Consider the following 25,684-nt stretch of genomic DNA (forward strand, 5'->3'; position numbering starts at 1 on the left):
GGAGGAAAGAGCCTCAGAGGGGAAGGCTATTGGTTGAAAGAACAGCCAATGAGAGAACCTGTTACTAGTCTGCGGGCTGCGGTATTGGGGGAGCGCGTTAGGCCTTGAAGCCTTTGGTGTCCCGGAGGTTTCAGCACGATGAGCTCAATCGGGACTGGGGTGAGTTTGCTGTGTCTTGGCGTAACGGACTAGCTTACGGGTTAGCGTTGAAGGGAACTCGGACAGACCGCCTGGGGTGCGCCGCCTCGGGGTGCGCCGGGACTGCCTTCGGCCAGGTGGGCCGCTTCCAGTTGTCCGGTCACCGGCAGTCTTTCCTGCGCTAATTTGTAGGCCCTCGTTTGCGGTCATCGTGACCTGAAGCTTTTCAGCTCAGGTGTAGCGGCCTTGGCGGCGCCCAGTAAGATTGGGAGCCGCTTTGGATCGCTGAGTCACTTTCTTCAGCCACTTAGGGAAACCGAAAGTAGATACTCGTGGAGCTTGAAGTAGCGTGTGAAGGGTTTGGGCAACATTGAGCTTCTTGAGAAGCACTGAGGCAGGGCGGCTTGAGATTCCAAGGTCTGAGACGGAGCTTTCCATGGACCGTCTTTGCAGGTCCCGGGGTGCTGCTGATTCACTGGGCCTTCCCCATCTTGCCTTCGGGTGTTACCGTCCACTCAGTAGGGGGTCCCTGGAACCCCTGTCGGGGCAGAGCTAATAAAAAAATTGTCTGAAAAGTGAAATCTGAAGAGTCCTTTACATTTTTCTTTTGTCCCAGCTTTTCCTGTACAAATTACTTAACATCACTTGGAGATAGCAGTACCGTAAACATTTAAATCATTAGCTAGGGACTTAACCGCGACTGTTAATGGACTCGAGGGACTTGGAGTTGGACTTACTCAGTTTACTACTTTCCTGTGTTAAACGTACTGTACATATGCAGTCTTTTGCTTATTCCTTTTACGTATTTTTCCATAAAGAAAATCTAGTTTTTGTTTAGAAGTATTTATTGGTTGTGTGCACTGGAGGCATTGAATGCTTTTTTTTTTAAGGTTTATTTATTTGAGAGAGAGAGAGAGTACATGAGAGGGGGGAGGGTCAGAGGGAGAAGCAGGCTCCTTTGCTGAGCAGGGAGCCCGACGTGGGACTCGATCTCGGGACTCCAGGATCACGACCTGAGCCGAAGGCAGTCAGTCACCCAACCAACTGAGCCACCCAGGTGCCCGAGGCATTGAATGCTTTAAAAAAGATTTTGATACTCAGCATTAAGGCCAGATACTGGTTTTCCGAGTTTGATAATAGGCGATTTATGTTTCGAATGGTTTAATTCATTCGGTTATGAGATGCTAAGTTTATGTCATAACATTTTTAAATTAGTAGATGCTCATTTAAGCATATTGTAGCAAATTGATTTTGCAACTACATTAATATTACCTTCAATTGATAGTGTTTTGTTCTGAAAACCCTTTATTAATTTTTTTAAAGATTTTATTTATTTATTTGACAGAGAGACACACACACACATAGCGAGAGAGGGAACACAAGCAGGGGGAGGGGGAGAGGGAGAAACAGGCTTCCCGCCTAGCAGGGAGCCGGATGCGGGGCTTGATCCCAGGAGCCTGGGATCATGACCTGAGCCCAAGGCAGACGCTTAACCCACTGAGCCACCCATGTGCCCCCTGAAAACCCTTTAAAAGTACTTGATAAATATAGACTTGTGAGGTATTTTGGTATTAACAATAGTAGAGTTAATCTTCATTTAATAAATCAGGAAATTGAGACTCAGGAAGCACCACTGTTGAAGGCATATCTTTGGTCTTCACTTCTCCCAAGAACTCCAGGTATGAAGACCTGCCTACTTGACATTTCTTTCCATTTGATTGTTGTTTTTGTTTTTAAGATTTTTTTTTTATTTTTTGAGAGAGTGAGCAAGAGAGAGCACGAGCAGGGGCAGAGGCAGAGGAGAAGCAGACTCTCTGCTGAGCAGGGAACCGGTCATGGGGCTCTATCCCAGGACCCTCAGATTGAGACTTGAGCTGAAGGCAGAGGCTTAAGGGACTGAGCCACCCAGACGCCCCTCCACTTGATTGTTTAATAGGCATTTCAAACTACATGTCCAAAAGAGACCTCTGGATTTTCCTGTCCCCTTGCCATTTTGCATCTCCTACAATTTTCAGCTCGGTGAACGGTCCAATTCTAATTGCTCATGATTCACGTTTGATTTCTTTACTCCTAGAGCCAATCCAATAACAAGGTGTCTTTTTTGTTTTTTTTTTTAACTTTATCCTCAAAAATATTGTCTACCTCTTTTCCTGGTCTAAACCACCACCTTTGGAGATAAAATTTATTTATTTGAGAGAGAGAGAATGAGAGAGAGAGAGAGCACGAGAGGGAAGAGGGTCAGAGGGAGAAGCAGACTCCCTGCTGAGCAGGGATCCCGATGTGGGACTCGATCCCAGGACTCCAGGATCATGACCTGAGCCGAAGGCAGTCGCTTAACCAACTGAGCCACCCAGACGCCCCCACCACCTTTGGAATACTTGATTTCTGCTTCCATCCTGGTTCCCTCTACAATTCATTTTCTAGATGAAGTTTTAAAAAAAAATTAGATCGTATCACCCCTCTGGACCCCCCACATCCTGCTTAAACTCCAGTGACTTCCAGTTGTATTTAGAATAAGATAAAAACTTCCTACTTCAGCCTAGGAGACTCAAAATAGTTTGGTCTTTACGTGCCTCTGATATGATTTACTCTTCTCTCTACCACTTAGTGCTCAAGACACAGTGGCCTATTTTTTGTCCCTCATTGTGCTAGGCTTATTTCTACCCTCCATATCCTAAAGGGCTACTTACTTGTTATTTAGGTCTGGCTAAGCCTAAGTAATTAAACATAACTGCTCTAGCAAGGCCTTCCCTGATCAGGTAGTCTGTACTAGGCTCTCAGACTGTCACTTCACCCTGTCTGAATTTTCATCATAATCCTTTATATGGTTTACTGCTGTATTTCCAGCTCCTAGATTTGTGCCTGGTCTCATTTGAAAATGAAAGACTTCAAGAATGAGTATTCTTTGTATTTCCTTATAGTGACTACATGTAATGGATGCTTATTAAATGTTTGAATGCTGTATTTTTTCTTTAAGGTCCTTCAATTTGTTAGTGCTACAGCAATGAATTAACATGTTCTGACTCTAGTTCTATTTCTACTATACCATGCAATAGGTATACCTTGTTTTACTGTACTTCACAGATACTGCATTTTTTTCTTTTTTCTTTTTTCTTTTTTTTTTTTTTTACAAACTGAAGGTTTGTAGCAACTGTGCATTAAGCAAGTCTATTGGTGCCATTTTTCCAACAGCATTTACTGTAATGGCTGGTAACAGCCATTACCAACCACATTTTGGTAATTCTCAAAATATCTCAAACTTTTTCATTATTATTAAGTTTGTTATGGTGATTTGTGATCATTGATTACCACTCACTGAAAGCTTAGGTGATGGTTAGCATTTTTTAGCAAAAAAGTATTTTTTTGATTAAGGTATGTACATTGTTTTTTGTTTTCTTTTTTTAGACTACAGTCTAGTGTAAACATAACTTCAGGGGCGCCTGGGTGGCTCAATTGGTTAAGCGTCCAACTTTTTTTTTTCAAGATTTTATTTATCAAAGAGAGAGAGCACAAACCAGGGGAGCAGCAGGCAGAGGGAGAAGCAGGCTCCTGCTGAGTAGGGAGCCCAATGCAGGGCTCCATCCCAGGATCCTGGGATCATGACCCGAGCCGAAGGCAGATGCTTAACCGACTGAGCCACCCAGGTGCCCCTTAAGCATCCACCTCCTGATTTTGTCTCAGGGTCCTGAGATTGAGTCCCTTGTCAGGCTATGTATTGAGCGTGAGCCTGCTTGAGATTCTCTCCCTCCCACCCCCCCACCTCTCCCCTCACTCACGCTTTCTCTCTCAAAAAACAAACAAAAACCCCCAAAATATAACTTTAATATGCACTGGGAATCCAGAAAACTCATTTTATTCACTTTACTGTGGTGGTCTGGAATCCATAGTATCTACATTTTGTACAAAAATGAACTTTGTGTTCTGTGTGAAAAAAATTCTGACTTTACCTAGGATTTGTATCTATTGCTTTTCTTTTTAGGTTTTCTTTTTAAGTTGTCTTTGCACACAACGTGGGGCTCGAACTCACAACCCCAAGATCAAGAGTTGCATGCTCTACTGACCACCAGCCAGACACTTGTCTTTTGCCTTTCAATAGCAGACATCTAAAGTAGCTTTCTTCTTAGCAGCTGTTGCTGCTCTGACATGCTTCCTTCTAAAAGTTTGAAAGCAAACTTTTGAGATTTAACACAAACCCGTTTCTTCTTTCCCCTGCCTGCCTGCCTGCCTGCCTGTTGTAATCTCTACACCCCAGGTGGGGCTCGAACTCACGTCCCTAAGATCAAGAGCCGCCTGCTCTACCAACTGAGCCAGCCAGGCATCCCTTAACACACATTTCTGATGTATAATTCATTTAGAAAGAAAGATGGTGAGGTTATTACTGCCAAAGATACATTATTTAAGCTTATTGTTGCCTTTTTCTTCCTAGTATGACCTGTCAGCCTCTACATTCTCTCCTGATGGAAGAGTTTTTCAAGTTGAATATGCTATGAAGGCTGTGGAAAATAGTAGGTAAGAAACATTGTTTTACTTGGAATTTAGCATGTTTTTTAACCAGGTATTAAATATCTCCTTTCTATACTTTTGGTAATTAGGCTTTGTTATGTTAGTTTGGCACAAGATAATAGGTGCCCTAAAATAATCTCAATTTATTAGTCATTTCCAGATCTCTTTAGGTCAGATCTTTCCATGAACCTCAGTTCCTATATTTCCGGTTGGTTCTAAGATAATCCACTTTAGACGTTCTCCTGTGTCTCAAATGTAGTGTATGAAACCAGATTCATTATCATCTTTGCTAGCCCATTTTCATTTTTGAAATTCTTGATTTATATCCTTGTTTCCTTGGCCATTAGGTTTGTTGCTTTGTCATTTTATCTTTTATTTACTTGTGTTTTAAATGTCCTATGCAGTTAGTCAAGTTTGTCCCAGTAGGTTTTTTTTTTCTGTTCTGCTTCTGTACTCCAAAATGTGTAGGAACACTAAGATATCTTCCATTGGACTCACTTCCCTCACTCTTTCATTGCTTAGAGTAATGCGCCAAAATGATTCCTTGGTACCCCTGTAACATCTTGGTTAAATTATTAGCTTGTTGACAAATTGTTAAGTCCTTTATTGAAGAAATTTTCCAGTCAGTTATACTTACATGATCATTGTATCTTGGAATCTTTGGGATGAATTAAGAGACTTTTTAAAAATAATATATTTCAGGGGCGCCTGGGTCGCTCAGTCATTAAGTGTCTGCCTTCGGTCATGATCCCAGCGTCCTGGGATCGAGCCCCGCATCGGACTCCCTGCTTGGCGGGAAGCCTGCTTCTCTCTCTCCCACTCCCCCTGCTTCTGTTCCCTCTCTCGCTGTGTCTCTCTGTCAAATAAATAAATAAAATCTTTAAAAAAGTATATATTTCATAATACCCCATTCACATCTCTTCAAGGATTTTTTTTTTTTTTTTTGGACCAAGTAAACAAATGGTGTTGTGCTTGAACCCAGGTTTCTCATTATAATGAAAACTTTTGGAGTAGAGGTGGAGTAGGGAAATGTTTCCAGAATTTTAGAAAAGTCCACATGTAAATACTTTGTGCTAGTACCACTTTCTGCTAGCACCTTTAATGTATGATCATGGAAGTTTCATGCAGTAGAAACTGTCAGTTGTCTTTGCATGTGCTCACACATAGCAAACCCTCAATAGTTAATGAATAAATATATGTTCATTTTTTATGCCATCCTTTGAGTGGTTAAAAGAAGTGGTTAAAAAAAACTTTTATTTATGCATGTTATTGGATCTGTCAATATTTATCATATTAGAAATTAAAACTGAAAAAAAATATTCATTTAAAAGAAGGCATATGGATTCCTAATGGTTTCTGAAATATTAAAAATTTGAGCAAGAATACATTTTAAGTCCTTTTATAGGATTTGTAATGAAGCTAGTTTATTTTGTGTTTAAATGTTATTGTTTTAGAGATATTGGTACTTACAAACTGTTGGTGTCTGATATAATAGAAGTAAGGCTGTTAAGAATTTTAGGCTGAAATGTATTTGTCATTGTCACGTAGAAACCTGATAGAGTTCAGAAGAGAATCAAAATCAAGAAAAAAAATTGACATATTTTCTTCCCGTTGTTAAAGAAGATAGGCCCTTAGACCAAGGAAGATGGAGAAAGACTTGGAAAAAGTTACTGTTTTTCTTTTCCTCCTTTGCAGTGTTGGATTTACACTGGTTTAAAAAGCTGGAAAAGGAAGTCTTGATTGAAAAAAACTGGAGATACATTTTGAAACCATATGTAATACAGAAAATTGAGACTAGGCTATGAGGAGGATCTGTGTGTCTTCGGAATTTGTTTTCTGTAAAGTTATTTCTAAATGTGGCTTAAAATAGTTACATTATAGCAAATTAATTAAAAATTAAAACATTAAAAATGAAAATATTTTCTTCATAAAGAAAAAATACCATAGAAATTCCTCTTTTATTTTTTTATTTTTTAAAGATTTTTTATTTATTTATTTGAGAGAAAGAATGAGAGAGAGGGAGAGCACATGAGAGGGGAGAGGGTCAGAGGGAGAAGCAGACTCCCTGCCGAGCAGGGAGCCCGATGCGGGACTCGATCCCGGGACTCCAGGATCATGACCTGAGCCGAAGGCAGTTGCTTAACCAACTGAGCCACCCAGGTGCCCGAAATTCCTCTTTTAAAGGGGTGTATGTAACCTGGTATAATAGAATATTGAATGAGGATCAGAAAATGTGGATTTTCCTTCTAGCTGCTGCTTAATGGAAATATTATATAGGATGGCTCTATTTGGTCCTCTGAATGTTATTTTTGTTTATAAAATTGGGATGTAGACCTCTACCCTAACTACTTAACATACTTTACCATAAGAATGAAATATATGTAAAAACATTTGGATGATTTTTAAGTGCTGTTTGGGCACAGAATGTGGAAAATGGAAAAATTAGATTGTATATTAATTTTCATAATAGTGTGACATACAAGCTAATAGTTAGAAAATGTTTAGCCAAATATTTAGGATTATGTTCTGGCATCAAAAGGAGATCAATTCTTGGGGTGCCTGACTGGTTTAGTTGGAAGAGCTTGTGACTCTTGATCTTGGGGTTGTGGGTTGAAGCCCTCTGTTGGGTGTAGAGATTACTTAAAATCTTTAAAAAAGGTGGGGGGGATCAGTTCTTTTAAAGAAAAGAAATTTAATCCTGGGAGTTTAAAAGTCAAATATTTTTGACTACATGTGTTTTTTTTAAGATTTTATTTATATTTGGGAGAGAGCATAAGCAAACATGAGTGGGGGCAGCAGGGAGCAGAAGGAGAGGGGCAGGCAGACTCCCCACTGAGTGTAGAGCCCCGACACAGGGCTAGATCCAGGACCCTGAGATCATGACCCGAGCTGAAACTAAGAATGGGATGCTCAACCTTCTGAGCCACCTAGGTGCCCCTGACTACCTACTGTGTTAAGCATAGGAGGGAACTACTAAAACAAATAATCAATGACATATAAGTGAATACTTAAAAGCACTTTATTAAAGTATATATACCATGATCATAACTATTTTATCAAAGTATTCCCCTAGAAGGTAATATACACAAGAAAAAAATGGAAAGATTAAATTATAAATTATTTTCCCCATTAGCTTCATTGAGGAGCCCAGGTATTAAAGGAGGATTGTGCAATGTAACAATGAAGGCTAGATTGTTTAGAATAAAAATTATACAGAATTTTTTTTTTAAAGATTTTATTTATTTATTCATAAGAGACAGAGAGAGACAGGCAGAGGGAGAAGCAGGCTCCCGCTGACCAGGGAGCCCGATGTGGGACTCGATCCCAGGAGTCTGGGATCATGACCTGAGCCGAAGGCAGATGCTTAACGACTGAGGCACCCAGGCGCCCAAAAATTATACAGAATTTTGATCTCAGGACCCCCTTTTACTTCTAAAAAAACAAAACAAAAACACCAAAACCCAAAACATTGAGGACTTCAAAGAGCATTTATTTATTAGGCTTTAGTTCCATCAATATCTGCCATGACCAGGGAACTTTTATTTATGCATGTTATTGGATCTGTCAATATTTATCATATTAGAAACTAAAACAGAAAACAAAAATATTTAATTCATTTAAAATAATCACAGTTGCATGTTAATGTAAATAATAATTTACATTAACATTAAGTAAACTATTTAATATTAACATTTTTAATGAAAAGTAACTTTTTCACAATAATAAAGTGTAGTGAGAAGACTGGCATTGTTTTACATCTTTGTAAATCTCAATTGTTGTTTTTTTTTTTTAAAGATTTTATTTATTTTTTCGACAGAGACACAGTGAGAGAGGGAACACAAGCAGGGGGAGTAGGAGAGGGAGAAGCAGGCTTCCCACAGAGCAGGGAGCCCGAAGGGCTCGATCCCAGGACCCTGGGATCATGACCTGAGCCGAAGGCAGACGCCCAACGACTGAGCCACCCAGGCGCCCCTGTAAATCTTAATTGTTAATTGAAGCTTAATGTAAGACATTCTCATATCTGCTTCAATATGTTAACTTTTGTTGAAGCCTGTGGAGCAAATCAAGGCTTTTACAGATAAGTAGGTGGAAAAGTGAGGCATATTTTAATAGCCTTTTCAGATAATTATGGACGTTGTTTTTTGGTGCTATACCAAAACTGGACAAATGATAGTTTTTTAAAGGTTAGTTGCAGTGTGGCCTCTTAAAACTTAATGATGAACTTTTTGTAGTTTTACATTAAAATCTGTTGGACTGTCTTGCACTTCAGATGTTTTACCCGTGCATGTAAGTTGGTCATTTGGAAAATACTGGTTCACTGTGTTATAACAGATCTTCCAAATTTGATATTTTTCATTTATCTATTGGAACAGTTGGAAACATCACACTTGTTAATATCACCACTGATCTGATTATAAAAATTTGTAAGTTTTGTGAAACAGATGAACTCACGGTGGTCAATATGTTTCCTAAAATTCCAATTTATGCTTGAAAACTTGAGCCTTATCACAAGCAACAAAATACTGTCCATTTTTCCTTGAAGTTGACAGGCTTATTTTGTTCATTTTAGGGGGAAAAAAAAAGTCTGCCATATACATATGTAAGTGTAAATAACTATAGTTTGTCTGACATTGTTTGATGGTAAAAACAGGTATTCCATGAAAAAGTTCACAACTTGGGGTGCCTGGGTGGCTCAGTTGGTTGAGCGGCTGCCTTTGGCTCAGGTCATGTTTCCGGGGTCCTGGGATCGAGCCCCACATTGGCTCCCTGCTCCGCGGGAAGCCTGCTTCTCCCTCTCCCTCTTCCTGCCGCTCTGCCTGCTTGTGCTCTCTCTCTCTGTCAAATAAATAAATAAAATCTTTAAAAAAAAAAAAAAGTTCACAACAGTTTTACCAGTACTTTTTCCTTTAGGCAACCATATTTTATGTTTGAGTACCTTCCATTTCCTTAATAATAAAAAGACAGGTACTCAAGTGTTGTCATCTAGTAGAATTACTGCTTTCTTTTTTTTAATATTAAAACAGCTTTTAAAAATTACTGCTTTCTTGGGTGCCTGGGTGGCTCAGATGGTTAAGCGTCTGCCTTCGGCTCAGGTCATGATCCCAGGTTCCTGGGATCGAGTCCTGCATTGGTCTCCCTGCTCCTTGGGAGCCTGCTTCTCCCTCTGCTTCTCTCTCTCTCTCTCTCTCCCTCCCTCTCTCTCCCTCTGTCTCTCATGAATAAATAAATAAAATCTTAAAAAAAAAAGCTTTAAAATAAAAAAAAACTGCTTTCTTAAGGACATTCTTTTTTTTTTTTTTTTAAAGATTTTATTTATTTATGAGAGAGAGAGAGAACAAATGGGGAGCGGCAGGTAGAAGGAGGAGCAGGCTCCCTGCCCAACAGGAAGCCCGACGCGGGGCTCCATCCCAGGACCCCGGGATCATGACCCCAGCCAAAGGCAGATGCTTAACTGAGCCATTCAGGCGTCCCTTCTTAAAGACATTCTTAACAAAATTTTTTAGCTGGGTGAGCTTTTTTTTTTTTGAATGTGAGAGCATAGAAATGAAAAACAGTGATTAGTAGTTCAGTAGTACCATTTGTTTCACTGCCTTGGTTTGTGTTAAAGTGCCAGCAGTTTGACCCATGAATGCTTCTGTACCAGCAGTGCAGATGTCCACATAGTGGAAAAAACTAAATGGTGTCTTTGTATTCTTAAGAAAATAATTTTGACCTCCCATACCCCCTTGAAGGGGTTTTCAGGGATGCTCAGGGGGTTCACAGACCATACTTTGAGAAGTTGTAGTTTGGAATAAGGAATGTTTTAGATTTAAATAGTGAGAATAATGAGGACTTGGAATAATTAGGAAAGGCTACCTGAGATTGTAGAATTCAAGGTCAAGTGAGTTTGCAAAAGTTTGTGGAGAATTATTTAAATATACAGTGGTGAGGAGGAAGTGTATTCTAGAACCCAGGAAAACCTCAACAAAGACATAAAAGCAAAAATGAACATAGGTGTTTGGGGGATGTTAGTGAGGTTGAATTCAGTAGTGTGTGGGATTTATAATAGGAAATTTAATAAGCTACAAATTTAATTTGTAGATTCTCAGGAATTTTGAAAGCTGGGCCAAGGAGTTTAAACTGGAAAGGGAGCCATTGAAAATACCTGAAATGTGAGGGAAGCCTGAAATTTTTGGGGGAATATGTGTGTGGCTCTGTTCATTTTTCTGGTTTCTCATCAGAATTCCCTTTTTATTAAAAGGATTTTAGAAGAGGGGCGCCTGGGTGGCTCATTCGTTAAGCGTCTGCCTTCGGCTCCGGTCATGATCCCAGGGTCCTGGGATCGAGGCCCACATCGGGCTCCCTGCTAGGCGGGTAGCCTGCTTCTCCCTCTCCCACTCCCTCTGCTTGTGTTCCCTCTCTCGCTGTGTCTCTCTGTCAAGTAAATAAATAAAATCTTAAAAAAAAAAAAAAAAGGATTAGAAGAACAAAGTTAATGATGTATTTTTATCTTGAAACGGTAGAATATAATTTCTCCACATTTCAGATATTAAGATCCATTTTGTTTTAAGCAGTTGTATAAAATGTGTATTATATTCTTTTATATACTTATTATAAGCAGTGGTCGTTGCAGAAAAGGCAAATTAGCAAAAGAATTCTAAGCTTCCCACCTAGATTAGTCACTTAACTTTTTAAGTTTGTATATAACCTGTCTTTGCTATGCATTTTATGTACCATTTTTAATGGACATGAACTAAATCAACATTTGTTTTAATACGGATATCATATGCCAGACACTCTGCCATTTTGTACATATTTTGTTGGCATCTTTTCTCGCTTATGTATTAACATCTTTTTATGTCATGATGTGCTAGATTTTTTTTGTCTCCTGGTGTTCATTTATATGGACCTACTTTGTCACACTTTAGGTTGTCCTCTTTCTAGTTTTCAAATGTATTTGTTTTAAAGTACTAGCATGCTGTAAAAAACTAAATGTTACCTATTTTTATGGGTTTTTAAATTTAATTTATGAAGTTTCTTTTATTTTGTTAAAAAAATTGATTTTCTTCTACTTGTTCCAGTACAGCTATTGGAATCAGATGTAAAGATGGCGTTGTCTTTGGGGTAGAAAAGTTAGTCCTTTCTAAACTTTATGAAGAAGGTTCCAACAAACGACTTTTTAATGTTGATCGGCATGTTGGAATGGTAGGTCATATTTAAAAAATGTTCCTTTTTGCCTTGTCCAGTTTCTTGTGAAGTAACTGTTTAGCGTGTATTAAAGTGTGATTGTAAGAATCCATTTATTACGTTAGCATCGAGGCAGAAACAGATTAGAGAGCAGCCACAGAAGTCATCTCGTCGCAGAGAGTTACAGTCCACTAAGGTAGTGTTCTCACCACCTGATTGGAGATGTGTATGAAATCCCAAACTGCCTTAAGGGACAAGGGGAGAGAGGGTGGGAAGTATGTGCAGGAAAGAGATCTTGGCAGTGTAGGTAAGGCAAATGCTTGAGAGGCATAGAGTCTTTAGCTTTTCATATCTCTTGTGGGGATCACTGTCATATTGAAGGTGTTATCAGAGAATACCTTTTCAGTAAGGTGGAGCACCAAGAAAGGATGTTTAATGAAAGGAAAAGTGAACACATCCTTTTTTTTCCTTTAAATTTTTTATTGTTATGTTAATCACTATACATTACATCCATTAGTGAACACATCCTTTTTAATAGCTTCATAGACATCACTGTATTTATTTTATGCAGCTGGTATCTTGAGTGACTGATTTGCATAATTGCAAGTGAAACCATAAATACATTCCTGGTATATAATGAAGTCATTCTGTATAGATGTCAGACTTTGTTCAGTCAGAACAATAAGCAAAACAAGTAAAGGAGTGATTCTAACCCAGTTTACTGAAAAGGCAAGGAAGAAAGGACATGTGTGCTAGAACCACTTTACATAAATTATCTCGTTTAAGTCTGACATCGCAGTGAAAGTAGTAGTAATCCCATTTTTACAGATAAGAAAACAAGACTCACAGCTGGTAGAGAAATAAAATGGGATTCAGACTGGGGTCTGCATGGTCTGGGAGTTATTTCAGAGTCCATTCTGCAGGGTGAGATCTTATAGGACCCTCTCATTCTGCTGTTATCTTTGATATTTCTAAATGAGATGTGTTACAAACACAAAAGGGATCAATAAAATATAAGCAATAAACTATAAAGCTACAGATAATTTTTTTTTGCTTCTTCAGTGATTATTTTTTCTGAACATATTTTCTCTCCTGAATAAATTACTGCCATTGAAACTGACACTTTTCTTCTGTCATTTGGACCTCTACATTTATTTATTTTTTAAAATTTGAGTACAGTTGAACACACAATATGAAACTAGTATGTTTTGGTGAAACTTGCCAGATTGTAACCCAGCTGATAGGAGGGAACTAGTGAATTATGCATTCTTTCACTTAGTAAAAACAAAACAAGACAAACTTTAGGTCGGTGTATTTTGAGAAAAATCATGTATGCTTAAAGGTACTTTAGTGATGGGAAAACTTTGTCTTAGAACTTTAAAATTTGTTCCATTTGTTATTTAAAGCCAGGAAATTGATGGCATTCCTAATAGCTGGAATGGCAAAACATCACATGTTGAAGAGGGTTGGAGATAATGAAGGGTTAATATTCTGTCTCCACAGTTGTCATCTTCAAGTGGTTTGGGAATTATTGGACTTCACAGTAAGCTTTCTCCAAAACAATGGAAGATTCTTTAAATGGTGAAACTTACTGGCTGGGTAACTTTGGGGAAGTTATTCTAAACACAGTTGCCTCACCTGCAAAAGTAGGGTAGTAATAGGACCTACTTCATGACAGTTGTTACAAGGTTAAAAATTACATAAAATGCTTAGCATGTAATAAGTGCTCACTATGTTTTAGAAATTTTCATCACTACTACTATTAATAGGTAGCAGTAGAAAAAAGGCTGTTATTCTGATATCACTTAATTTTAAATTCTGTAAATCTCCTAAGCTGGTGGTTCCTGGACTTTCTTGGTTCCCAGTACTGTGTTTCAGTGAGTTTTTTTTCATGGCTTCCCTATGCAAAATAAGTACCCAATGGTTCTTATTATGAATTTAGGTCCAAATAACTTAGTGTTTATGTCTTAAAAACTTAGTATCTTATAAGAGAAAAAAATACACAGTGATTAAAGAAAAATATTTTTATTTTTAAACAATCAGTTACTAATGTGCACTGCACAACTTCCTAAACTTTGGAATCAGATTACGTGTGCGCCCCCCCCCCCCATTTCTTGTTCCACATGGAGTTTTGTGGTACTTATTTTTTATCACAGCAACCCAGGTGCTCAACAATATGATGGCATTAAAAGGAATACTGAATGATCTCATGTTGAAACTGTGAACTACTTCAACAACTATCCCCCAAATTCCAGGTGTTACATTACTGAGTTCAGTACGGTGCCCTAGCATCTCTCAGCACATGGTTTGGTAACTGTAGTTGTAAGCTACCAGTCTTGGAAGATGTGTGGTTTGTCATGTTTTGGTTTGTCATTGCAGTTTAGTAGTAAGCTGAAAAAGATTTGAGGTTGTGCCTTTTAGACCAAAACTTTTAGTAATTTGAACACAGAACTACTTTAAATAGAGATCAGTCCTCATCAAGACCAGTAGTTTTATTCTGGTTGTTGCTTATTTATAGTGAAGTGGTAAGTTGGGAGACATGGAGGATTAAATGTAGAAATATTCCTTGTGAATGTCATCATTCAACAAACAAGTCACACCTGGTAAATTTCTGAATTATAATTCCATGCTTTTATTTTGGTCCTACCCAATCAGAATGCCAGAATGCCTTATAAAGACCTTTAAGCCAAATTATTTCTAATGGTGATGCTTGTTAAAATATAAAGTAAACCTACAGTAATTACACACTCTCTTGATTTGTGTTAGGAATGTATTTATCTACTAAATTGGTACTTCCTTTCTTTCAGGCAGTAGCGGGTTTGTTGGCAGATGCTCGTTCTTTAGCAGACATTGCAAGAGAAGAAGCTTCCAACTTTAGATCTAATTTTGGCTATAACATTCCATTAAAAGTAAGTTGATAATATGTTGAGGAGCCTTTTGAACAGTAATAGAAAATTGCTGATATGCTCTTCTGTTTCTCCCCCTCATAGCATCTTGCAGACAGAGTGGCCATGTATGTACATGCATATACACTCTACAGTGCTGTTCGACCTTTTGGCTGCAGGTATGAAATTCTGTGAGATATTCAGTTAGATGTGTACTGTTTTCCCCAGTATCTTAGCCTTTTATATCCTTAAAAGTATGAGCTATCACCCAAGAAGTATTAGGGCAATGATTAAATGAAACTCTCTACATCAAAACAAAAACTTTGAATAGTGAAAAAGACTCTACAAATTTGGAGTGATAATAAAACACAGAACTCCTAGTAATAACTTTAATCTGATTATAGTACATTCTCTGGAGGAAGGTGGTCAAAGGTATAAAGGTTCTAAGATAAGTAAGCGCTAGAGAACCACTGCTGTGTGACATATGGGAAGGTTGTTAAATACATTCTAAGAATTTTCTTCACAAGGAGAAAAGTTTTTTCTCTTTTTATTGTATCTTTATGAGATGATGGATGTTACTGAACCTATTGTAAACATTTCACAATACATGTAAATCAAACCATCATGCTGTACACTGTATAGTGATGCATGTCAATTATTTCTCAATAAAACCGGAAAAAAATTCTCTGGTGTCAGACCCCAGCATTCTCAGGAAACAACAAACTGACTTTAAATATATTCTCTCTTGACATTATTAGGTAGCCAACTAAAGGGACACTTCGGTTTTCTCATTAATTTCCATTGGCTACACTTACTTTAAGCAGTTAGGTGCAATGCTCTTAATTGGGAGTTTAGCAGTCCATAGTGAATCCATACAAAATTGCATTTCATAGTTCTCATTAGTCAGTTTCCTATTATTGTTAAGATGAAATGCTGGTATTTTTATTTTGGGGGATGGGAAGCTGAGATTCAGTTGCATCAAGACTTGAAATACATGTAAATATTTCAATAGGGCTCAGACCTGTCATCACTCTAGATTTTCCTAAAAAGACATGTTTAGTTTGTAACTTTAAAGACACAGTCCCTGTTTGATCAAAGTCAAACATTTACTAACATCTGATTGCTTGCCACTCTTAAAAGGCTGTAGAAAGTTTATTAGCTCCAGTCCTGCCTTTCCGTTGTTTATGATCAGTCTTATTTAAATTACTGAGGACAGAGGTTAGCGAAAACCTGAGTTTTTTTCTACTACCAGTAAGTTAGGCCTCTGGACATTTTTTATATTAGTAGTTCTTAAGGTTCTCACTTAAATTACATTGAAACACTTTGCTTTTAAACTTCATAGAATACCTTTCAACTTTTTTTAACCTTTGAACACTGAATTCATCATTTCTCTATTTCCAAGGGGATAAGAATAGTGGAGAACTTTTTCAGTAAATATTGAGCATAAACTCTGAGTCATAGATATGTGTGAGAGGGCGGGACACAAAGATGAATAAGTTTTCATTGATACAGTTTTATAGATGATAGGATATACACTGACTATAGTGGGCCCAGCACCAATTAGGGAATGGCTGCTTTCTTGGAGAGATGGTAGTAAGGAAAAAATGAGAGATGTAGGTGGAATGGTAAGAGGATTTCATGCAAAGGGACTGGTATGAAACTCATGGGCATTTCGGGTAATGCAGAGGTAGTCAGTATTCTTGGTGTGTAGGAGGGATACTGAAGATGTGGGAAGGGGCAAGATCATACAGAAGTCTGTGTTCCATACTAAGGAAACGTGGAAGGGTTTTAAAATTATAACCAGTTATATATTCTGCAAGGTAAGTTTCATGGAATATGGAAGGAAATGATTGTAGGGGTGGGAATTGGACAGCTGATGTTACAGTACTCTGTACATGAACTGATACATGAGATAAGGCTGGTTTCTTGTCTACTAGGGTAAACTAAATCCCAATTTCAGAAAATCACTTAATTCATATGATTGTTTAACAGCCTAATTTTAATTTGTCGAACATATTAAAATACTTTAAATGAGTTTGGATTACCGTAGAAAAGTAACTGGTGAATATTGGGGAATAGCCCAGAAAGAATGAGGGATGTAACAGGTGTTTGAGGCAGATTGAATGTATTTGTTAGTTTTGTTATCTTGGCTTTTTCATGTGTATGCCTTCTCATTAGTTTTTTGTCTGTCATTACTCCTTTGTCTACAGTGCTGTCTTCTCAGGAAAGTTTCATCAGCAAGTTTAGTACTAAACAAAGCCACATAAATTTTGAACAATTTCAAGTATATACTAGTTTTTTGAAATTACTTCATCAAAGTGTTTATGAGTTATGTGTATTCATTTATCTTCTAAAGTATAATTTTGTGTTTACTGAATTTTTAATATTTTTATGGTATTAAAACCATGGTTTAAGCTATTAATTTACTTTCATGTAGTTTCATGTTAGGGTCTTACAGTGTGAATGATGGTGCACAGCTCTACATGATTGACCCATCAGGAGTTTCATATGTGAGTAATTTTGAATCATGAATTTCTGTTTCTAGTTTAATGGTATCTCATTAGCATGTATTTGGATTACATGAAGTTTCTTTAAAATTAGTTCAAGGAAAGTAACAATTTCTTGTTTATCATAACCACCTGTGGTTATGAGGCAGAGGAAAGATTTATCGCTTTCAGTATGCTGTTTACAGAAACTGCATAGTGAACATAAAAATTTCAATATGTGGTATTTCCTTTATTGTGAAAAATATTAACAATGTCTTAAAACTAAAACCTTCCCTTAAAAAAAGGATTTTAAGTGGGATTTCTTGCATTTTTACTTACCTTATCTCTCTTCTGACATATTTATGGTTTTTACTAATTACAAAAAAGATTTTATATTTTGTCATTATATGCAAGTATAAATGGGAATCCTTGCATATAAAAAACTTTTTCAGTGTAATAAAAAATGGTTTAGAGCATTGAATTGAGCAATTATGTGTTTTTGTCATACTGCTAAAAATTTTTCCATTCCTAATCTCAAAAACATCTCTAGCTCATGAAGTATATATAATGATGTTAATTTTTCTTGTATAGCACCTCTATTAAAAATAATCCACATTATTCTAGAATTGTTTAATTATTTTGAGCCCCCTAGTGTTCATTAGACATGTTTGTATTTAATACTTCATACTTTTGAAAGTCATTTAACATCCTTTTGTTAACCTTTAAATAGACAGTCATAGCCAATAATGATTTTAGGATAGTAATATCAATTTACTTGATTAATATCTGTATTTTTTGTGTGTGTTTTTAAATAGGGTTATTGGGGTTGTGCCATTGGCAAAGCTAGGCAAGCTGCAAAGACAGAAATAGAAAAACTTCAGGTAATATACTTAATGCTTGAATTTTCCTGTAACATTATCCTCATGTAGTTAAGTGTTATCACCACAAATGAAACCTTTTCATTTAAGGATACATATAGTTTGCTGTTTTGAGCAGAGCTTTCTGATATAAAAGACTGATTAAGAAATCTAGAGGGAACTCTGTGAGCCTTAGTTTGAGAGCTCTGGTGTTTTACTATTTCGTTTCTTCTCTGGAGCACAGCTTTTTGTCTGTGAAGTCTTACCATGAACAGTCTGTGTCTTCTTCTATTTTCTTTGTTTCTAGCTAGATAAGGCATAAAACCTGTTAACAACTCCTCACTTTTTGCTCCCCCAAGAGCATTAAATTATTAGTGTAAAAGTTTTTGTTTTAACGTGCTTGTTTTCATTTCAGCCAAATTGATCATCTCATTGTTGAAACAATATTTGCTCACTCTTTCTTATCAGAAACTTCCCTTAAAGGCAGGCAGGCGCGCGCGCGCACACACACACCCACACACACTCTCTCTCTCTCTCTCTCTCTCTCTCTCTCTCTCTCTCTCTCTCTCTGGAGAAATACAGTATTTAGAGCAGTCATCTATCCTGTCTTTTGAGGTTAAATCCTAACGATACAGGACTACCAACAAATCCTAGCTAAGAATGGAGAAAGATCACTTTGAGGAACATAGATGTATACTTAGTGACAAATACATGCTCTAAATCAGAGGTCAGCAAACTATGGCACACTGTTGTCTTTCTAAAGTTTTATTGGAACACAGTCACATTCAGTCCCTGGCTGCTTTCACACTACAAAAGTAGAGTTTAATAGTTTGAACAGAGACCAAAGACCATATGGACCATATGGCTCTTTATAGAAAGGAGTTTGCCAACCCGTGCTCTACATCATTGCTCTGGCTTGTTTTTCTTCTGATGTTGCTTACCAAGAATGTTATGTTATGAAATAAAAATTTCATGAACATATATAAAAATATAATTGTCATTTAAAATGTGCTTTTTCAGGGTGCCAGGGTGGCTCAGTTGGTTAAGTGTCCAACTCTTGGTTTTGGCTCAGGTCATGATTTCATGGGTAGTGAGAACGAGCCCCGAGTTGGGCTCCACTCTCAAGTCTACTTGAAGATTCTCTTTCTCTGCCCTTTCCCCCACTCCTGTGCTCTCCAAAAAATCAATCTAAAGAAAAAAATGTGCTTTTTCAAGTTTGCTTAAATTTGCCTTTATTATGATAAAATTAATTCACTCATCATAGAACTTAACCTGTAAGGGGAAAAATACAAAGAGATAAGTATTCTTTATTTCCACTTCACCCCCAAATTAACATGAAAACATTTAAACGTCAGAAAATAGCACAACTATCTCCATCTAGATTGAAGTTATTTTCCAGTGTTTTATCCATTTGTTTTTTTTAAAGATTTTATTTATTTATTTGACAGAGAGACACAGCGAGAGAGGGAACACAAGCAGGGGGAGTGGGAGAGGGAGAAGCAGGCTTCCTGCAGAGCAGGGAGCCTGATGCGGGGGCTTGATCCCAGGACCCTGGGATCATGACCTGAGCCGAAGGCAGACGCTTAACGACTGAGCCACCCGGGCGCCCCTTTTCCAGTGTTTTATCCATTTGTTTTTTCTTGAACTATTTGAAACAATTACAGTGACACTGTATCCCTAAATGCTTCAGCATTCATCTCTGTAGACTAATCATTATCACATCTAAGATATTATCAAATAGTCTCTAATCAAACTGCCTCTGTATTCTCAAGTGTCATTTTGTAACTTTTTCAAACCATGATATAATTAAGGCTCACACTTTGAATTTCAGTTATCTCCTATTTTAAATCTTCCCCCCCCAAAAAAGGGGGTTGCCTAGGTGGCTAGTTGGTTAAGCTTCAGCCCTCGGCTCAGGTCATGATCCCAGGGTCCTGGGATTGAATGAGTCCTGCACAGGGCTCCCTGCTCACTGGGAAGTCTGCTTCTCCCTTTGCCCCTGCCCCTGACTTGTGCTCTCCCTCCTGCTCTCACAAATAAGTCTTACTCTTCTCCCAGTACCAAATTTGTTTTTTTAGGGGGAGGGAGGGATAGAGGGGGACAGAGAGAATCTCAAAGCAGGCTCCACACCGAGTGCAGAGCCTGATGCAGGGCTTGAGATCACAACCTGAGCTGAAATCAAGAGTCAGACCTGAGCCACCAGGCACCCTCCAGTACTGATTTTTTGAAGCCCATGCCAGTTGCTTTTGTAGTTAGTCCCACATACTAGATTTGTGTATTTCCTAACAAGACTGGTATTCTTAAATTCAGTATCATGGTTTTGATTTTATATGGGTTATTGACAAAGTTGTGAAAAGAATCATGACTCAATATTTTATTTTCTACAGATGAAAGAAATGACCTGCCGTGATGTTGTTAAAGAAGTTGCAAAAATGTAAGTTGAAACTTTTATTATCATTGACAAATATATTTCATTTGACCTTATATATTAATTGTAAAGGTCTGTTTTGTTTTAAAATAACTTCGTGCCTAATTTTTAGAAGGTGAATTTAACATTCTAAAAAGTCTCATTAAGGAGAATATCCATATTTCAAGTGATAGTGAATGGGATGTGAAAAAATAGCTTTTGACAAAATAAAACTAGGTGAAAGAATTCAAGAGTAGAAGGATACATTTGGACCTCTAAGAGCTTCATTTGATAACTCCTACTCTCTCAGATCTCAGAAATCCCAGTAATAGGAATGTGGTTTACAAACTTATTTTAGGTTTATAGCTAGTTATTTCTACACATGAACCATGAACCTGGCTCCTTTATACAATCTGCCTTTTTGGGGGCAAGATATGTTAGTCATAAAAGCTTTTCTAAGAAGATGAGAAGAGCGGTATTTCAATACATTTAAAAACAGCTTTAAAAAAGCCTGAAGTGGTTCATATTACAGGTACGTAGAGTAGAATGCTTATATGACTACAATAAGTAAACTAAGTCCATAAACCTGAGTGGAATGCTTCAAAATTCATGATTCTTCCGGATCAAAGAATGTAGGCATGTATTATCTCAAAAAAATCCAATAAAATGCTAGTTTTGCAGCCAGCTTTTCAGATTTAAAAGTAGTAAACATACTATTTCACATTAGAATTACATCAACATGGCCTAGTCAGCAGTTTGTGCAAATGTCTCAGGTTTTACATGCGAGGAAAATAAAAGTCCTAGAGGTTCCATTATATATTTAAATGGTACCCTTAATCTCTTCTAAACTGATAGTTGTAAGAAAATACTGAAGTGTTTTATGATTTTGTCTTGTCACCACTCTTGCTACTGCCACATTATCTTCCTCCCTCCCCACTTTTACCTAGAGACCCCTCTCCTTTCCAATTGTGAAGCAGGAGAACCCACTCTATGTTTGTCAGTTAATAACATGAGCAACTCTGGGAATTACCTTACAGTAGAACCACTTGGAAGATGATCCTCAATGAATTGTACAACAGCTTATTATTTTTTTATTGGGGGGGGCGGACAGAGAGAATCCTATGCAAGGCTCCATGTCCAGTGCAGAGCCCAACTTGGGGCTCAGTCTCACAACCCTGAGATCATGACCTCAGTGGAAATCAAGTCAGATGCTCAACCAACTGAGCTACCCAGGTGCCCCTGTTCAACAGTTTAAATGTGATAAATTCCATTTCCTTCACTGAGAAGTCCTTCTGGAAATTAGCCCTTTACTACACCTTTTTATGTTTAGGTGTAACAGTAGACACTAATTAGTTCCATGTAGGAAAGCCATCCCCTTATTTAATAAAATGGAGCACTATGTATCTTTTACTTAGTCTAGAAAATTACGATGCTTTCTCATATTATAGCAAGGCTTTAAAAATATCCTCCAAAAGTGTCTGAAGATGCTAGAAAAGGTAAAATAAGAAAGCTCTGCTCTGATACTTTTAATGTTGTGTGACAGTGCCTCCTTGTTTATTGCAATCTGGCATATATTACAGTTTTAAGGCCAGGTTAAGGGGCATATAGTTCTTATAAAATGGATAAGGGGTTTAATAAAAAGATACCTGCCAAGAAACTTCAGATTGAAGAGACCAGTAATAATTGCAAACTAGTAAGTTTGTTTTAAAAATAATCATTTAATGAAAGGAATAAACAAAATATCCTGAAAAGGTGGTGCAGTTGTAATAATGGCCTTCCCCATTTGAATCTGTGTTCCTTTTGAGGTATCTTTTTGGTGTGTCTATAATTTAACAGGATCAAACAACTTGGGTTGTAAACATTCCTTTGTAGTATTTAATTTTATATATCCATCCTTGTGTGATTTGTTTTTTTAAAAATTTTATTTTAGAAACAGAGGGGGGGAGCAGGGGTAGAGGGAGAGACTCTCAAGGAGGGTCCCGGCCCTGAGGATTATGACCTGAGGCAAAATCAAGAGTCTGATGTTGAACTAAGCCACCCAGCCTATTGTCTTTTCTAGAAGTGTTCATAAATTTATAGACTACAATGTGTCTATAATTTTATAAATATTTGTATTAGGGATGGGTGTTCTAATTTGTGTTGAATGGGTGCATGTTTGTAAATGACCAAGTAAATGTTAATTGTCCCTTTTGCATTCTAGAATTTACATAGTACATGATGAAGTTAAGGATAAAGCTTTTGAATTAGAGCTCAGCTGGGTTGGTGAAAGTAAGTTATTTTTGTACATTTATTTGCTCTGAGTCATCTGTACCAAACCTAATTTAAAATTGGGGCCTATTTTTCCCTTTTTTTTAAAATTTTAATTTGGTAATGACATACATATAGAAAAAAGTACACAAATAACATGAATTGATGAATAATCATAACATGGATAGAGTCTTGTAACCACTGTCCTCTCTCTGGTCAACAAATAGGCCAGTTTCCCAGATCACCCATTGGGCCTCTTTGAATTTATAGTTCTCTACCTTCTCCCTAAAGGTAACCACTACCTTGAATTCTAACTCATAGGTAGTTTTGCCTGTTGTTCAATTTTATATAAGTGAATTACAGTGTATATCTTTTTATCCCTTATTTTACTTCATCGTTTGTGTTGTGTACAGTATTCGTTTGTCTTGCTGTATTCTGTTGTCCAAATATATCGCAGTTTATTCATTTCTTCTTTTGCTGCTGGTTAGTTGGGCTCTTTCCAGTGGGTTTTTTTTAACTATAATGAATAGTGCAGCTGTGGATATCTTGTGTAATAATTTTGGTATACGTATGTAGCATTTCTGTTCCAAGGGCAGAACTGCTGAGTAATGGAAATATGCGTAAGTTCAAGTGCAATGGGTAGTGCCAAAGTGTGTTCTACCACTCAGTGCTTTCTAATACAAAGAAAGCCAGAACAAACTTACAAAGTGGTATTTTTGAAGGGGGGAAGTTCTGCCTAATTGACTAATGTTGTGAATGGTTTACTTTTTTCAAGGATTCATTTACTGAAAAATCACTTTTTTTTCCCTTACAACGGTAACCATGGATGGGATTTCAAGGCTAGCTTTTTAAAAATTAATCATGCTGCACAATAAATGCTCAGAATTTATCATAGCATCAGGATAAATCATTGTATAATTTGTTTTCATAAGAGCTAAGTTTGGACAGATTTAATCTTACGTGGCGAAAACAAGACAAGTTCGGAGCATCTGGTATTACTCATGGTACAACTTTTAACATTAGATGGATTATATCTATGGATTGGGTAGAATTTATTGTATTGGAAATCACAACGTAGTCCTCATTTCTAATTCATTTGAATATATGGCTTAATTTGCAGTAACTAAAGGAAGACATGAAATTGTTCCTAAAGATATAAGGGAAGAGGCAGAGAAATATGCTAAGGTAAGCTGCAGCATGTGAAAACTCTAGCTAAAGGTATGAAAGTAAGTGCTGAATAATAAAGGAACTCGGTTGATTTCTATTAAATAACACTTAAGAGTTGAACTGAACTAAGGTTAGAAATTTTCTAGGTTATACTCTGTGGGGATAGGGTTGCCCTGGTTCCAAAAACTTTGTATGTGAAAATGGTTAAGGGTTTTCCAGGACATTTAATGCTTTCATACTGTGTGTTCTATTAAGAATATAGTCAGTCGATTGTTAGAACAAGATACACTTAATTAGGGGTGCCTGGGTGGCTCAATCGGTTGAGTGTCTGCCTTCGGCTCAGCTTGTGATCTCAGGGTCCTGGGATCCAGCCCCACATCAGGCTCCCTGCTCCGTGGGAACCCTGCTTCTCCCTCTCCCACTCCCCCCGCTTGTGTTCCCTCTCTTGCTGTCTCTCTGTCAAATAAAAAAAAAAAAGATACACTTAATTATCCTTTTCTTTGCTTGGGTATGTTATTCTAAGTCAGTTCATCTTCAGTTATAAAGAATTTTCAGTGTGTTTAATTAGATTCAGTATTAAAATTGATTAACATAATAAAATTAAAAAATTAAATATATTTTAAAAATTGATTTTAAATACTATCTTTCTCTTAACAGGAATCGCTGAAGGAAGAAGATGAATCAGATGATGATAATATGTAACATTTACTTCAGCATCAATTTTAAAATTTCTAATACAGTCCCGTGTAATTCTTTAGCCCTGTGGATTATTATCTACTCAATGACCAATTTGCATTATTAAATTTTTGTCTTGTAACGATTGAAGTTGGTGGGAATAACGGTATATATTTACTTGGCATTAAAATGAAGGTTTATGCTTATTGAAAAATTCCTTAAGATACTGCAAAAAGAAGCTTTGGATCATTAATTCAGAGCTCCATTCATCACTCAACTAGAATCTAAAGATCATTTATCACTGGGTTTTGTGCAGTTAAGTCCCTGCCAACTCAGTAGGTATTACTTGATGCCATCACCGAGTTTTGTATTTAGTCAAATGATGGTTGGTCATCAGCCATTGTTAACTTTTGTTTTCCTTTCCCCTCCCCCCGCCATCCACCATTGTTAACTTTTAAGTGTGACACACAAGAACGATGTTTAAGGTTGGAGAGTGAAGAATTTTTTCCCCCTTTCATTGTGGTGAGGAGTGGATTTAAGGACCTATTCTGTCACTTAAAAAATTTCTTGATCTGTAAAGTTCAATTAAAATACCCATAATTTATGCTAAACAAGAAGTTAGAATATAATCAGTATTGAGGCCTACAAGAACTGTCATAACCTGTACTGTAGTACTCAAGGAAGAAACCATTTGTAACTCAGGCCAAGTATGCCAGGTATACCACCACTTTCACTCCAACTGTTGCTTTCCTAAGGTAATCTACTCATTGAGTTTGGCAGCAGGATACTCCTGGACTTTGAACATCTGTGAAGTTCAAATAGCAAATCATTATACATGAATAGCTAACTACTATACAAACAACTCAAAAGTATTACCTCATTTTCATGGCTTTTATGTAAAATTACATGCTACATTTTACAACTTACATATTTAAAAATGATAAACACCTAAATATTAAATTGGGTCTATCTATACACCTGATCAATAAGCTGACTATCCCTAAGCTCCCTAAGCCAATCTAATGGCCATTCTATACATTTCCAAAGAATGAAGGGCACAAATATTCTACTGTGCTGTGAGTCTGTTTTTATTTTATTTTTTTTGTTTTTAAAATTCACAACAGTATAGGGGCACCTGGCTGGCTCAGATGGTAG

At 37.2% G+C, this 25,684-nt stretch overlaps 1 protein-coding gene across 1 annotated transcript; it reads left to right on the plus strand.

Moving 5' to 3' along the window:
* PSMA3 (proteasome 20S subunit alpha 3) lies at positions 1-24,679 on the plus strand. The gene is made up of 11 exons (XM_025869961.2): positions 1-159; positions 4,565-4,647; positions 11,703-11,826; positions 14,616-14,717; positions 14,799-14,872; positions 17,131-17,203; positions 17,995-18,060; positions 20,421-20,467; positions 22,641-22,708; positions 23,808-23,872; positions 24,512-24,679. Exons 1-11 carry the CDS (start codon positions 139-141, stop codon positions 24,554-24,556), a joined length of 768 nt encoding a protein of 255 aa, XP_025725746.1. The 5' UTR covers positions 1-138; the 3' UTR covers positions 24,557-24,679.
* Positions 24,680-25,684: the final 1,005 nt, after the last annotated feature.

Source organism: Callorhinus ursinus, unplaced genomic scaffold (genome assembly GCF_003265705.2).
Source record: "Callorhinus ursinus isolate GAN/ISIS: 27379988/994484 unplaced genomic scaffold, GSC_fseal_2.0 scaffold8, whole genome shotgun sequence".
NCBI lineage: Eukaryota > Metazoa > Chordata > Mammalia > Carnivora > Otariidae > Callorhinus > Callorhinus ursinus.

Coding starts and splice junctions, on each gene's coding strand:
- PSMA3 (XM_025869961.2), top strand. CDS start 139: ATGAGCTCAATCGGGACTGGG. Junction 11,827..14,615: donor TTGATCGGCATGTTGGAATG/GTAGGTCATATT, acceptor CCTTTCTTTCAG/GCAGTAGCGGGTTTGTTGGC. Junction 17,204..17,994: donor ACCCATCAGGAGTTTCATAT/GTGAGTAATTTT, acceptor GTTTTTAAATAG/GGTTATTGGGGTTGTGCCAT.